The sequence below is a fragment of the Hyaena hyaena genome, unplaced genomic scaffold, assembly GCF_003009895.1.
Source record: "Hyaena hyaena isolate Hyena2069 unplaced genomic scaffold, ASM300989v1 scaffold_1206, whole genome shotgun sequence".
Lineage (NCBI taxonomy): Eukaryota > Metazoa > Chordata > Mammalia > Carnivora > Hyaenidae > Hyaena > Hyaena hyaena.
The window spans coordinates 285527-302428 of NW_024081843.1; the positions used below are offsets into that span (position 1 = coordinate 285527).

The 16902-nt window shown below is 41.8% G+C and overlaps 1 protein-coding gene across 1 annotated transcript in view; it reads left to right on the forward strand.

The window, feature by feature from the left end:
* Positions 1-16902, forward strand: part of WNT2 (Wnt family member 2) — a 45003-nt gene that overhangs the window by 11364 nt on the left and 16737 nt on the right. Inside the window, exon 4 of the mRNA XM_039222878.1 lies at positions 13900-14164. Coding sequence (XP_039078809.1) covers positions 13900-14164 — 265 coding nt within the window. The remainder of the gene's footprint in view (positions 1-13899; positions 14165-16902) is intronic.

Sequence of the window (16902 nt, forward strand, 5' to 3'; positions counted from 1 at the left end):
CACAAATCCGATATGAACTATTACTTAGGACTTAGTCTCATTGCTCCATGTGTCCATAGACTCATCTTGGGCACAGTTAAACATGCTAATAGACAGGCACATACTATTTTCTAGTTTACAAAATATTATCAAACGTTTTGTAATTAGATCTTCCAAAGACCCCTCCCCCCCCACAGGAATATAAACAAGCATTATTCTTACTTTTCAGAGAGGACAAGCTGGGCCTAAACAGATGCAGTGACTCATGAGAGTCACACAGTCCTAAACACAGGACTTGGGGTTCAAACCCAGTTGTGTTCACCCTATGTCCTCACCTACCTTCCCATGTTGTCTCTGTTGAGCTTTTCTGAGAAAAACACAGTGTTTCTGTATTTAAAAAGAGCAGCAGCTGCCCTTGGAAGGTGGCATAAGGATGATACTTTTTCCTTTGTGTATGTCTTTATGTCACAAGTACTCTAAGATGAATTTGTATTACTTTTTTAACAACAGGGGAATAATGGGTAAGCATGCGAAGCCACTTAGCCTTATTTGGTGGATTCAGAAAACTTCAACCAATGGCACTACGGGTCTGAGAGCAGCATTCATAAGTGCTACTGGACTAAGTGTAGTTCAGCAGATAATTAAGGAATTACTCTGGGAAAGATACAGTTTTGGGTAGTAACTCATATGTGGAAAAGAATAAGAGAAAGAAGCTCCTGGCCACAAGAAACAGTTTTCATCAGGGGGACGAGTGAGACAAAGTCGCTGGGGGTATAACAGAAAAACCAGCCAAAGGGCCAGTTGGCCAGAGGAAAGGTTGTGTCACAAAAGAACTGGGTGTTTGCGCTGGAGATAAAGATTTCCCATGGTTGAGATAGAGAAAATGCTTTCCAGGACGGAGGAACTATAAGGCCAAGAAAGATACTGGAGCAGAAAGAACATCAAAGTTGAGGAATGACAAGGGCTCTAGGGTGGAGTTCATAACTGAGAGTTCAGAGGGGCTGAGGTTGCAAATTTGAGTTTGCCAGATCTCAGCCTTGAGCGCCATGCAGAGAGATTTGGAAGTCTCTGGAAAGCAACAGGAAGGCACAGGACAATGGGGGAGAAATGAAATACTGAAGTTCCACTTTCATGCATTCTTAATTTGTCTGGAGTTCCCTTTGAAAGAGTGACAGATTTAAAAGTTCAGATGTTCTGGAATGTGTTTGAATTAATGCCTTTAAAAGCAGGCTAGGAAAATTATAAGGAATGGGCTTACTTCCCTGAGTCTTATTTTCAGCCTTAAATATACATATAAAGGCTGATGTAGATATTGTGCTTTCTGATGTATACTAATAAAAAATTAGCATAAGACAAATGTGTTGATATTTATATTTTTAATGTAATGTTTACATTACTATTGGCTACTTTATTCATTAGGGGTTCTTAGCTATTGACGGCATCTTGACTGAGGCAGTATGGAAGTTGGGGCTCTGGAATCAGAATATTGGCTGTAATACTTGAGTGTAACCTTAGGTAACCCAAAGAGGATTTCCACATAAAGTAAAATGTATATGCTAAGTTTTAAGTAGGGCTGGAAGGCAGTATCGTTATTCTCCATATTTTGCATATGAAGAGACAAGGCCAAAAGGGTGGCTGCAATTAGCAAATACATTGAATTTACTTGCTAGCTGAGATCATCTGAAATTCAAACTTAACTCAGCATCCTGTATTTTATATGGGAGAAGTTTGGAGGGGAAAGGGATCCAGAGTTTCTAGTTCCACGCCCTGTCCAAACCCGTGCCTCTCAAGGTCAGTGCTGTGGAGCCCTGGGACGTTCCCCCTGAACTTGGCCCACAAAGCAGATACTTCTAAGTTCTGTCTACAGGAAACATATCCAAAGTCAAAAGAAATGGATATTTTCCAAGACTTAAGCACAGCCTTACAGGCAAGTAAATCTTGGGCCTAATAAAGACTTCTAAGATATCCCTTCCTGTGATGACCCTTAAGATAAATAATTAATAATGGGTCTGAACCAAGAGAACTGAACATGATTGAAAACAAATGACATTATCAAAAAGTAAGGAATATCAATAGAAAAACTGAACTACAATGCCAGATTGTTTTAACATCCTATTCATCTACACCCTCCTTTAAATAATGTTGAACATACTTATTAGCATAAATCTCACTTAGAAGATATTTGTTTTCTAATTAGTCTCCTCAGTTTGTAGAATTAAATGCATTTTAAAAAGGTAGATCACTTCCATCGACCCCAGCCCTGTCTTATTGGACCTAAAAATAGTATGTGTTTGATACTGTAGATCTTTATAGAGCATATGAATCAAAAACTAACCAGAATTAAAGCCCTAAAGCAGAGAATAACTCTTCACAAAATTGTTACAGTTCCATGTAAAGTTCTATTATTCATAGAAATTTTTTTTAGACTGGCCTCATTAGTCAATAAGAATTATTATATATATGGTTAGTCAACGGTAATGTTCTTGAATTCCTCAAATATAAATTCCACACCTTATATTTTCTAGCTAAGCCCACCCACAGTCACTGTTTTTGAAGAATTACAGTGGGCTCAAGACAGTTAATAAATGACTGCATATGCAAATTAACTGCACAGGTTGCTAATAAATATCATTTGTTTTCCTGGTTCCAGAGTAGATATGTTTGAAAGATAGAAGTTGGTCTGATTTTTCAGTAACTCTCATCTTAGAGATGTGGCCCTGTCAAAAGGACTTAATTGTTAATAAATGTACTTGGCTTTAAGCCAGCATCTGAAAATTAAATATGTTTTAATGTGTGTTTCCCTCAGGAAAATTGATATAAGACCAGAAATATATTAGTCGTTTTGTGGCATACACCCAACTAAAAAGTGAAGTCCTAACACTTTGAATGCCCAAGTTTAACTAAGGAATTTACTTAAAACATAGCTTATAAGGACCTAAAATTCAGTTCTAAATTGAATTTCTAAGGTGAGGTCAATAGTTAAGTTGTCATATATTTCACACAGTATAAGGTGGATTGCCACTGATAGGAAGAGATATCTTGTAAAGAAATAGTACAAAGATACCCTGGAGTTGCTTGGGCTCCGTTTTCAGAAAAGATGACTTAAGAAACCAAAATTTCATTCTCCTTTGGAGAACTCTGTCTTTCTAACTGGAAAATAATTCTTTGTAGACTATAATTAGATATACAAACACTACACATAAAAACCTTTATAAAACTCACTGAACCGAGAGAACATGAACCCCTAGGGGATGGAGTGACAAACCTCACCCAGTATGAGAAACACTGGCAGTGATTTGAGTTGTGGATTTGGTGCCAGACACGGTTTGGGTACATCCTAACTCAGCCACACTGCCTGTGAGGCCTAGGGCAAGATCCTTAGCTTTGAGGTATCTCAATATCTTCATCTGTAAAGTAAAGTAAGTGGGGATAAAAATAGTATATACCTTATATGCTTGCATGGATTAAATAAGACAGTGAATATCAAGTGCTTGTGTAGATTAAGTAAGCAGTGAGTATAAAGTGCTTAGCGTGGTTTGACATATGGTAAGCACCTAATGGATGTAATGTTTCATTATTATGCTCTGACAGTAGGTTGGGCAGATAAATATAAAACAGAGTTGTTCTAGCCTGCTCAATGCATGTATTACCTTCTTCTATAGCTTTAAAAAAATTAGGCTTTTGTCTCTTTGTTACAGAATGCTAATATTTAGAAGTTTCTTAAATTCTAAGAGTAGAAAATAGCCTCTGCAGGGGTGCCTGGGTGGCTCAATGGGTTAAGTGTCTGACTTCAGCTCAGGTCATGATCTCATGGTTTGTGAGTTTGAGCCCCATGTTGGGCTCTAAGCTGACAGCTCAGAACCTGGAGCCTGCTTCAGATTCCGTGTCTCCCTCTCTCTCTCTGCCCCTACCCCGCTCATGCTCTGTCTCTCTGTCTGTCTCTCTCTCAAAAATAAACATTAAAAAATTAAAAAAAAGAAAAAAAGAAAATAGCCTCTGCAAATCAAAGGCATAGAAAAATGCTCAAAATTAGACATTTAAGGGCTGTATAAAGAATCTGCTAAGTAAGATTTTAGCACTGAAGCAATTACAAGCCTATTGAATCTTTTTTGAGAAAAGTTATCTGGTAAGCTAAAAAAAATGGTTTCTATGGGGCTAAACACCAAAAGAGTACTCTGTCCTTAGGAGTCAAATTTATTTTTTTTAAAGCAGTCATGTCAAATCAGCAAGTATTTATTCACTGGATGCCACAGAATAAGAATGAGATGGGATTAGGTGAGCAGTGAGGGGAGCGTGGTTGATGCAGACCCTACTGGCCAGTTTGGTGATATGAAGAACCACGAAGGCCATGAGAATGTGGAAGAGGAGATAGAGAAGACTGGAAGTGGAATCTTAACAGCAACCTTTAAGTAGCAGCCATTAAGAATCCAGGAAGGAAGCAGAAGAGACCCTTTAGGAAAGATTCAAGACAAAAGAGAAAACAAGACCTGTGTCATGATCCTGTTTTTGGACGATGCTTTCACCATCACACACTGGAGAGAGATAGCAAGGCAGATGGGGCAATAGCCAGAGTGGGAGCCAAGATGCCCTGAGACAATTTTGAATACTCATGAACATGGGAGAGAAGCACAGTGCTGAAAAATAGGGAGTAACTGAAAAACCCATAGATGGAATAACAAACCCTATCCCCTCCCTCCACCCATGAGTGCAACTCCTGGAAGTCCAGCTCGGCTCAACCTCCCAGGCTTTCCAGAGTTAGTCTCCAGCGTAATAGCCAGTGTCCTACTGACCCCCCAGAAAGCGGACCTCTCTGGCTCACAAGCCCCACTCATATAACCAGAATTCCTAAATGCCTTTTTATGACTTCATTCTTAAATATGAAGAGACTGTCGAAGGACTATCATATATTTGATTAAATTCAGCAGCATGAAAGTAAAAGATCAAAAACTGCAGGAAAAATGACCTTGTGAAGAAAATACAATAATTCAGGGATGAGAAGAGAACTTTTTAAAGCCTAATTAGTCTCCTCATATTTAAGAAGATATAACATCCATAAACTACAAGAATCTATGCTTTGAAAAGGTGACAAGTATAGAATAGGAAAGAATGTGGAAAGGAAAGTCAAAGAAATCTCCCAGAAATTACAATGAGTAGCCCAGGAAAACATTATGGAGATTCCTCAGAAAGCTATCAATAGATCCTCCATATGAACCAGCTATTTATCTGAAGAATACTAAAAGACTAATTTGAAAAGATATCTGCACCCTATATTCATTACAGCGTTATTTACAATAGCCAAGATCTCAAAGCAGCCACAGTGACTATTGATGGATGAATGGATAAATAGTATGTGGTATATATGCACAGTGGAATACCATTCAGCCATAAAGAATGAAATCCTGCCATTTGTGACAACACAGATAGATCTTTATGGTATTAAACTAAGTGAAGTAAGTCAGGCTGAGAAAGACAAATACCATATGATTTCATTCTTTTGTGGAATCTAAAAAAACAAAATGAACAAGCAAAGCAATACAAAAACAAACTCATAGATTGAGAACAGATTGATGGTTACCAGAGGGGAAGGGGGTTGAGCAGTGGGTGAAATGGGTGAAGGCAGTCAACTGTAGAATGGATAGTAACTAGACTTTTGTTGGTGATCACTTTGTAATGTATACAGATGTCGAATTGTAATGCTGTACATCTGGAACTTGTATAATGTTATACACCAATTTTGCCTCTAAAAATAAATAAAAGAAAATAAGAAAAAGAAAAAAGAAACCCAAAAGACAAATGGAGTTTAAAGAGATCCATAAACAATACCCATATTTCCCACTTGAATTTGAAACCAATTGAAAAATGGATAAGGGAGATGGATAGATGGAATAAAAATTCCTGTTGCTCTACTGAAAAAAAGCTGCACTAGAGGATGTAGCTGCAAAGCTTAGAAGCACTTCCTACTACTCCACCCCTGAAATGGACAGACTTACTCACCCTGTCACAGGCTGCACATTGGAACCCCTGCAGGGAGCCCCTTGCTGGAGGGCAGGAACTGATCATAACTCATCTTCTCCACGGCTGGCAGATTCCCAATTAGAAGGAACCCAGGAGCACAAGCCCTGTCCTTCCTCTAAACTCACCAGTTGGACAAGTTACTTCTTCCTTGGAGAGAAATGAGTAAGGGAATGGAGAGAGCCAGGAGTGTTGCTTTAATGGAATTTCTTCCTCAAGAAGCCAGAAAGTATTAAAAATATAAGAGAGAAAATATAAGACATAACGGATCAATTGAGAAAGCTCAGCAGCTGACTAACTAGAATGTCATAAAGACACCCAGAAAATTTGAGGGAAGGAAAATATTAAGAGAATGTCTCAGCGCTGAAGGACAGGAGTTTCCAGATTGAAAAGGCCCACTGAGAGCTGAGCAGGATTAATTTTTTTAAGCCTAAATACCATGGTGATATTTCAGAACACCCAGGATAAAAGACAGCATCTGGAGACTTCCATGTAGAAAAAAAACACAAAGTGAAATGAAAACAAAAGTTGCCAAAGAATCAACCAAACATCAGACTTCCCATCTGCACCACTAGATGCTAAAGCCTGTGGTACAACACCTTACAGTTTTGAGGGAAAATTATTTTCAATCCAGAATTCTATACCCAGCCAAACTATTAGTCAAGTATGAAGGCTGAATAAAGATGTTTTAGACACACAATAATTCAGACAATGTATCCCCCATGCACCCTGAAGGAGTTACTCCAGAAGTTGCTGCAAAGAGAAGAAAGAAACCAAAAAAGAGCAAACAAGGCATCTAGCAGAGTAGTATGTCCAGACTGGGAGGGCAAGATGTTGGTTCTCAGCTGTGTAGCCAGGCCACGTTGGAAGATGATGGAGCACTGCAGAGACCCCAGGAAATGAGAGAACTGGTAGGATAGATGGAAGGAGTGTCAGAGTGCAAAACAAATGAAACTGGTAGCAAGTAAAGTGGGAAACCCCCAAACTTCACCCCAACAACTTTCTCCTTCAGCACAGAGGCTGTGATACTGGACCAGAGATTATGACTTGCCATGATGGCATGGTCCTTCGTTGCATGGTCAGTGGTATTACCTAAATATTGATTGTTTTCAATTTTTATTTTATTTTTAATTTTTTAATGTTTATTTATTTTTGAGAGAGAGAGAGAACATGTGAGCAGGGGAGGGGCAGAGGGAGAGAGGGAGACACTGAATCTGAAGCTGTCAACACAGAGCGCGACAAGAGGCTCAAACTCATGAACTGTGAGATCATGACCTGAGTTGAAGTCGAACACCCAACCAACTGAACCACCCAGGCGCCCCTTCAATTTTTAGAATCAATGTCTAGACACATTGTGGAAGACAACTAGAGTCACAGGACAAGACTTTACTGCTCTCATCTTTGTCCCTATAAAAAGACAGGCACTGCTGATGGAGACTGGGAAGCAGAAGGGGAGGAGGGAAGAGGGACTGCACTATCCTCAGATGAGACAGCACTTATGCCTTTGAGAACAAGAACGGGTGTAAGTTTGCTCCCTGAAGTTGCCTAGATCACCAGAACGTGATACAACCATGTTGAGAGGTGTGGTGAGGAAGTGAGGACTGGGTTAACTTCTCAACCACTATTAAGAAATCTCTTAGGAAATACCCCATGTGGATAACTAGGTTCACAGAGACACACGGGACTGCCACTTTCAGTTGTGCCAACACTGCATTGCACCCCTCCAGACGGCTCTATTCACCTCATGGTTACTGTAGATTTCTTAGGTTGCTATGACAATGTTCTGGCAGATGTCCATGGAGTGTCTTGAAGATGGGATGCCTTTTTTGATTTCTCCCAAAGTCAGGGGTCCGCAGAGAAATATTTGTATAAGTGTTTAGGTAACCACCAGAAAGGCTAAGCACAGAATTCATTTTGAATAACCACCTCTGGGGTTGTGCTGGGCCGTCAGAAAAAGTGGGAGTGAGGGAGGGGACAACAAAAGGTTTCTGCTGCTTTCCCCAGATCTTTCCTGGACTGTCTGATATTTTTAAATCATGTGCACATATGTCTTTATTTAAAATTCTGAAAGTATTTTTTTAAATTTAAAAAAAATATTTTATTTATTTCTGAGAGAGAGAGAGACAGAATCTGAAGCAGGCTCCAGGCTCTGAGCTGTCAGCACAGCTCAGAACCCATAAACTGGCTCGAACCCATAAACTGAGATCATGACCTGAGCCGAAGTCGGACGCTTACTGACTGAGCCACCCAGGCGCCCCTAAAATTCTGAAAGTATTAATTTAAAAGCAAACAAATACAAAAAGCCCAGACTGTCCGGCAGCCCCTGGTATGTCCCCAGGTCCTCTGCTTTGCTACTCCCTCCTTTGCCACACAGGTAAGTCTGCAGCCCCTCTCCCCTCGCCTTACCAGCGTGTCCCCTGAGGCAGGCCCCTCCACTGCAGCATGGTCCTCTAAGAGCACTTGGCTTTTACTCCACCCCCATCTTTGATTCCCTCCAAAACAGCATGAGCCCAAACTGTTGCCTGTGGCCATTTCTTCCCAGACACCCGGATACTTTGGATACAGGTTAGGACACAAATCATAATTCAATAGTCAGCTATCCCTTTTCCTAGAAATGCAGTGTGGCTCTCTGCCACGGGAGTGTCTCACCTGCTCTGGTCCCTGGTGGGTCCCGGACTCTGGGACGCTGCTGCTTCTTTCCTCCTCCAGGGCACTCCTGGCTTTGGACGTGATTCCCAGTATTCACAATTCTCCTCCGTGGCCTCCGATTAGAAGCACCTGAGACCATTGTAGCCTCGTAGCCTTGAGGCCACGCCCACCCCCACCCTAGGTTCGGTTTTATTCTGCCCAGAGAGGAGCCCATATGGGTGCCGGAAGCCATCCCCAGGTGATTTTAATGTGTGGCCGTAGCCGGAATGAGAAGCACCGCCCTGCTCTTTCCAGATGCCAGGGAACAATCCCCAGAGTCCTAGTGTTATACATACTCTGCAGACTTCAGTCCAGAGCCTGGCCCTTTTTTTTTTAAGTTAAAGTATAATTAACACACAATGTTATATCAGTTTCAGGTGTACAACATATTGGTGCAACAATTCTATACATTACTCAGTGCTCATGGTTAGTGTGGTCAGCACCTGTCACCATACAACATTATTACAATATTATTGACTATATTCCCCATGCTGTACTTTTCATTTCCATGACTTACAACTGGAAGTTGTAGTCTCAATCCCCTTTACCTATCAAAGAATTTGACTCTGTCTTTCCCTCTCTTTCCAGACCATACAACCCCTCAGACTGAAGCCAGGTTGTAAAAGAGCATGTTTTCCCTTCTCTCTCTGTGCATGCACCCATGTGAAGGCTTTTATAAGTGGATCATACCACATATGCAATTATTTCTGCAATTTATTTTTGTCACTTGGCTTCCTTTCATTGTGTAATACTGATCTGCCTCATTATTCAAAGACAGCATAATATTCCATTATTAAGCATATACTATAATTTGCTTAACCATTTTCCTGTTGGTGTCATTTGGTCTTTTTCCGTAATATTTTGCTATTGCTGAATATGCTGCAATGAACATCCATGTGGGCATGTATCCTTCAAAGTTTGTGCAAATATTTCCAGAGTGGAATCACTGAGGTCAAAGGATACATAAATATAAAATTTTGACAGGTGTTGCAAAAATGCTTTCCATTTATCAATTTACTCTTCCACCAACAGTTTGTTAAGCTATTCCTCCAGGATACTCTTACCAACACCAAATATAATTAAGTTTTGTACTATTTGTTAATCTTATAGGCAAAAAAATCCTGTTGCCTTCTTTTAGTTTGCCTTTCTCTGATACTGGTGAAGTTGAACATCTTTTTCTATTTTTGTTGGGACTTTCTATTTTTTCTGTGGATTGTCTGTTGAATAGATTTTTGATGACTATTAGTTTGGAAGATGCACTATAATACCTCCTACTTAATCTCTCTATCTCCTTTTTCTCCATTACATAGACAATCTTATCTAGTCAATTCTTACTCAAAAGAGCAGAGGGGAAACAGTATGCATAATTCAACATTTGAGAAAAGAACAATGCAATTTATATAGGATTTTAAATGTTTTTAGAAAGAGTGCAGATCTGGGAGACATTGGCTTACCCCCTAGTTCTGCCTCTGTCTATCTGGGTACCTCTGGGGATTTTACTTTCTTCACTGAGCCCTGGTTTTCATAATTATAGATTGAGAATAATAGCCTACTTTGCCTAATTGTGGTAATTAGATAAGATAATGTGTGAACCAACTGTCACAGAGCCTGGCCTATAGTACAGTAGGGGAATAAGTGGTTATTATTACAGTGTTATAACATTTGATTATGGGAATTCTTCTAAACTAGGAAGTTCCTACATTCACTGTGAGTTTCTCAGTCCCATTCCCTATGCTTACATCAGCTACCCTCTAACTCAGGCCGCTTGGCTTAGCTCTCCTTCCCTCTGCCTCTCTGGTTGAGCAGAGTTGTCCTCTTCAAAGTTAAGAGTTTGAATTTAAAGTCTGCAGACCCAGAGGTGGAGATGGCCCTGAGCTGTGATCAAGCCCTAAACAGGCTGTGTGCTAAGAGTGGAGGTGTTAGCAAACCTAGCATCAGAGAAGGTCTCACTTTCCCCCAAGGGTAACTGTCAGATGAAGCCTGTGGTTCATCCATAGTCAAGAACTGACCATGGTTCCAGTTGAAAAGCTTTCTGTTGGAAGTAACAGACCGTGGGGGCACAAACTTAATATCTTGGCTCATAAGAAGGATGGAGACAGGGCCGGGCCAAGGTGGGTTCATTCAAGCTGCTTAGTGACATCCTCCAGAACCCAGGTCTTCCCACCATCTTTCAATACCACCACCAGCAGCTTTCTGCTGGTCCTGTGTTGGCTGTGTCGTGTCCCAAGGGGGTGCTGCAGAAAGCTGTATCTGGAGACATAGAAAAGAAGCTTCTCCTCCTATGTCTCTTCTAAAGAGTGAAGAAATCTTTCTCACAAGTCTCCTTACAGATTACTCCCAACATCATATTGGCCAAAAACTGAATCAGTAGCAGGACAATGAAATTACTATTACTGATTCGGCCTGCTGTGGGTCAGAGAGAGGCCTGGCCAGTTCTGAAGCAGGTGGCTGCCCAACACCTGAATGAAACTTAGGATGGAAGAGGGGAATGGCTGTTGCACATGATGATGACGATCAACAGGGTGTACCACTGCCATGTGTGTTTATAAGGATTCATAAGATGTATGAGATCCGATTTGAAATTAATATGCAAATACTTCAGTTAATCATCTAAAATACCAACTTTGAAGTTTGTAACCTGTAAGTTTAGCATTACAAAGGGAGGACAGTAATTGTTCCTGTCATTTTTTAGAGCTAAGAGTGTTATTTATGAGTAAATAATACAGCTTTAAAAGGAATAAGCTTTGAAGAATTCCCAAGCATTTGGCATGGAGTGTTATGTGGCTCTACTGAGATCTTAGGATAGAAAACTCTTGGGCAGGTGGGACCCAAATGGGACAGTCAGGGGCCAAGGTGACCCTCATAGGGTTGTGTCTGTGGTAGAGGCCCGCTGTTCTGATCGCCCAGTGAACCTCATACCAAACACCTGGAATATAGACATGAGGGGAGAGAGGCACATGAGGGGAGTGTAGTTCCAAAAAAGGAGTTCATTCTATGACAGCCCTTAAATATCCCCAGATCCCCGTCACCTGGAGGGCCAAACTGATGACATTCCTCCTGTCATGTTCTCTGTCTTTGCCCTTCAAGGCCAGCTCATGCTGAGGAGGACAGGTTTCAAATGTAACAGGGCACACTCCACCATTAGTGGCAAAGCGGGAAACATAGGGTGCTTCCCAGTTCCCCAACTGGGAAGGATGTGAGTGAAGTCACAACTGTAGAGCCACCATGATGTCTTGGCTCCTTCGACTCTAGAATGCTTTCTGGAGACTGACTTTCTGGAATGAAAACCTTTCTGCACAGTTGCTTAGAAAAGAAACTTAATCTGTGAAAGAGGCAAAACCAGGTTTGGGCAAAGTTACGCAGATGAGATCCTGGAGAGGCAGCCTTGAATGCTGTTGTCTACATATGTGTTTGGGGATGGGGTGGGGAAGGGCCAGCAAGTGTACTGTAGGGAGCTCCCCCTGGGATGCATGCTGGTGCCACCGACCCACATCCCACACCCAGACCGATTACACCACAATCTCAGGAAGAAGGCAGTGCAGGATTGAAACTACCACATCCAAGTTCTCGGAAATATTTCTCCCAGTGTGTTACCCTAAGAATTTTGTTCATAGTACCACCTTGGATAATGTCATCAAGGGAATTCATTGTCCCCTCTACCTATGCCTTCCACCCCAGAGACATGCTGTCTTGGGGATGTGAATAGAGAGGATGGGAGCCCTCAATAGGCTGGTTTTTCCCTCTCTGCTCCAAGACTGAGCCAAGGAACCAAGGCATGGTTTTGTTGAGATCCTCAAGGCTGGCTGACCACAATGCCCTTCTGTGTGTCATGTTGTTTTGGATATCTGATGGGGGAGGCCCCTACTCATCAGTCATGATCTCCCATGAGCAACAAAAAGCTCTCTCAATATTATAATAATTTGGAAAGCTGATTGAACAAGAGATTAGTTCTGTAAGGGGGGAATGACAATGGTTAAGGCAGTGAATCATATGAAAAGGGGAACACAGGAAGGTTTTTAGCCAGAAAACATGCTCTGAGAAAATATTTTGGGGAGATCTATTCATTTGTACATCCAGAGTCTGGTTTTATACCTGTCATTCCACACCAGGTCTAGGAATGTGGCCCAGTCATCTTACTTCCCTGATCCCGAGTTTCCTCACTTGTGAAATGGGAACAGTGGTAGCTCAGGATGGCTCTGAGGACCATGGATGCTCATGACTCTCCTCACTTAGTTGAGTCAGGAAGAGATGGGCCAGGGCTGCATAACACTCACAAAATTGAGTTGGGGCTGGCACAGGTCTGCTGGCTAATACCAAGACCAAAACAGAAACGTCCCTGGATGGTTCCAGAGTCAAACCAGAGCCCTTCCCTGTCCACAGGCTCACAGCCTACTTAAGGAGGCCATCATGCCGGGAGCCAGCTGAGATAGGCTTGTCCCATGTGCCTTTGTTCCCGTTATATAAAACAAAAACAAAAACAGAAACAAAAACAAAAACTAAAACAAAAAACAGAGCAAGCTCAGCCCTGTCATCTAAGCTGAATAATTTGGCCAGACTTGAGCGATACTCTCCCTAATATAGTGGCATTCTCAGGGTCACTGAATGGCTTTCCAGTATTTCCTAGCTCTGTTCTATACCAGCTGTGGAACTTTGGGCAAGTGCTTTAATATCCCTCAAATCTGCTCCTCCATTATCTGCAAAATAAATATGGTCCCATGGAATTATGGTGAAGGTTCAGGTCCCTGAGATAGAGTGCAGACAGCGTTAGCACAATGCCTGGAACATGGACAGAACTGTGCAAATGGTAACAATCACTACTATTGGCTTACTGAAAGAAGCAGGCTTAGCGATTACTGAGTAGTACTATATATTTTTTTAATATAATAAAACCATATTTATTTAGAAAAGAACTCTAATTCATTCTCTCACTCATCAAACTGGCCCTGTACCCTATAAAATTCAAATTACTGAGGTTCTTGTTATACTGATAGGCAAATAAGGTTCACAGTCAGGCCAGCCCCCCCCCACCCCGATTCTCTCCAGTACCCCACCTGCTACAGTCAGCGTGGCATGACTGAAGTGACCACCATCTTCCATTCCTGAGCCCCAGGACCCTGTGTCATCAGAGTCACTTCTCGATGGCTCCGAGGTAAGAAAAGTTGTAGCACGTGTCAGGAGCTTGAGTCTGTCTGCACTGAACTTGCCTGTCTCTTCCGGCAGGCGGTAAAGCGGTTCTTGAAACAGGAATGCAAGTGTCACGGTGTGAGTGGCTCGTGTACTCTGAGGACGTGCTGGCTGGCCATGGCCGACTTCAGAAAAACGGGCGATTACCTCTGGAGGAAGTACAACGGGGCCATCCAGGTTGTCATGAACCAGGATGGCACTGGTTTCACTGTGGCTAACAAGAGGTTTAAGAAGCCAACAAAAAATGACCTCGTGTATTTTGAGAATTCTCCAGACTATTGTATCAGGGACCGAGATGCGGGTAAGTTCAATGCACGTTATTCATGATACCTAATTCTTTCACACTCAATACTCAACAATTTAAATGCAGTTTTGTATTTTCAGCCTGATAATTCTGTAAGTGCAGCCTGCTGCCTTCAGATCCAAAGTTCGTGTTTTTATAAGTCGTCTTTAAAGTACACAGAGCTTTCCTAAGCAGCTGGAGAAATGGGTTGATAATGTGCAGGTTCTGGAGGAATGTGAACCCAAGAAAATACATGGCAAAGAGTCAAAATATGCAGATTAGCAAGATTCTTCAGCCTTGACAAAACTCTAACAGGTCGACTAATGTACACTCTGTACATCAACCCAGCATCTTTCCTGTGATCCCAGAGCCAAGAGGAATAGAGCTATGCAAGGTACCTCCCCCCCATAAATCCCACCTCAGTGACTCTGGAAGAGGGGCCCAGGGCTTTAAAGTTAGCCTGCTTTGGGGCACTTGGGTGGCTGAGTCTGTTGAGCATCTAAAACTCTTGATTTTTCTCAGACCATGATCTCACGGTCGGTTGTGAGATCAAGCCTCACTTTGAGCTCTGCACTGCGTGTGAGTCTGCTTAAGATTCTCTCTCCTTTCCCTCTGCCTCTCCCTGCTTGCACTGTCATGCTTGTGATCTCTCTCTCTCTCTCTCTGAAAAAAAAGTAAATAAATAAAATAAATAAAGTTAGCCTGTTTTGAAATCTGCCATACTTCTCACTCTCTTGCTCTTTCCAATATGCTGAGAAGTTGCCAAATATTAGAAAGCAGAAATTTATCCCACTGGCCTGGCTGTCAGTGGGCAGTGAATGAGAGCTATGTAAGAGGCATTTTGTGCATTAAAGCCACACCCTTCCCTTGCAGACGGCACCTTCTCTGTCTTGAACTCACTCAAAGCTCCGTCAACCTCAACATGGCTGTTCCCACCAGTGTGGTTTTATGCTGCTGTTCTCCACCTCTCACTTCTCCTGGGCAGCACTGAGCTCCAGGCTTGGCACAGTCTTTGCAAAGACTCTGATACAAAATACGAATGAGTACAAGTCTCAGTGGATAGGAGGAGATGGAGAGCCCACAGCCAACTCTGGCTCAAGCCAAATTCTCAGACTTAGTAGAAAGCAAGGGAATTCATCATCAGGAAAAACATCCTTGAATTTAAATTCTGAGTTTGTTTTTCAATCCAAAGTAATTGCAAAGGAACCAGTAAAACAGCATAGATGGCAGCCAGCTCCTAACACTAGAATGACCAAGAGGCACAATTACCAGGGAATGTCACAGGAAGTCCAGAACCTCTCCTTTGTCCCTGAGTGGCTGAATTTTCTTTCTGGTTTGATGAGCACATTCTCTACAGCATTTGGGCGGGTTTGTACATGAAGCCCATGGATTAACAAGTACTGAGCACAAGGACCAGATGCTACACCCTACTGCATTCCTGACGTGCTTTGGGACCTCTAACAAGTCAGCCTACCTGTCAGGCCCAAGTTTCGGCCAAATCATCACAAAACCTATACTTTGATACTGGATTTTCCCAGAGGTCTGGCTCCTCTCTGCCAGCAACTAGCTGTTTAACCTCAGGCTCCTCGGACAGGACATGGGGATGATGACACATTGATCACTTTAGGAATTACAATGGATTGACTCCTGTGTGCCAGGTACTGGGCTAAGATCATTGCACACATGGTCTTATTTAATCCTTAGAGCCGCCCTATGACATCAGTGCACTGGAACCAGTTACTGAAAGAAAAAAAAAAAGGGTGGCTCCTGATTGATCAACACTAACCAAGAACCAAATTCACATCTCAGCTTTTGAAATCAGATAAGCAGCCTTGAATATCATCATCCCAATTGTACAGATGAGAAAAGTGAATGACTAGCTCGAGATCTCATTGGTCTTAGAGGGAATGGATGTCTGGCTGTCTGACCCCATGGCCCGTACACCTTACCCTGACTTCACAACCCATCACTAGCTATTTCTAAAGAGGTGATAAGAAGCAAAACCCTCATTTCAAGTGTAAGAGGACCTGCTTCCCTAAGACATCTTTTCTGAGTTTTTAGGTTGAAGCAGTTTGTACAGTCAAGCAAACAGTTATTATGCTTGATGACCACTTGCTGCCTTATGGATATTATGACATAAAGACCTTACCTTGTCTTCCCCACAGAGGATATTCTAAATCTATTCCCTGATGCCTCTTCAGGATACTGTTATTCTTCCACACTTCGCTTTTTCTACTCCCAGTATTAGAACACAATTCTGTTTCTTGATTTTAAACTAGCAAATTCATCTGCAGTACCTGCCACTCATTAGCACTTGGTCTTCATTCTATCATTGATTCTCACAAAGAATCTATAAGTGAGTATGTTATTATCCCATTTTATGGGAGAAAAACACTGGAGCTCTGACAAGCAGGTTATGGAATTTGCTCAAACTCTTAGTTCGTTAAGAGGCAGAACAGGGACTTGAATCAGAGTCTGTCCATCCGTTTAACCATTTCACTCTGCCTCCAGATGCGTCAGCCACAAGGCAACACATGGCAGGGGCTGACTTTCTGAGGGAAGTTTTATATTTATTCACTCTCAATTTATTTCTATTCTATTTTAGGCTCATTTGAGCTTATCTCATTTTTAGCTTAAAAAGATGTGAATTTGGTTCTTGTTGGTGTTGATTAACCAGGAGCCACCCTAGTTGTTGTTGTTGTTGTTCTTCTTCTTCTTCTTCTGTCTTTTTTTTTTTTTTTTTTTTTTTTTTTTTT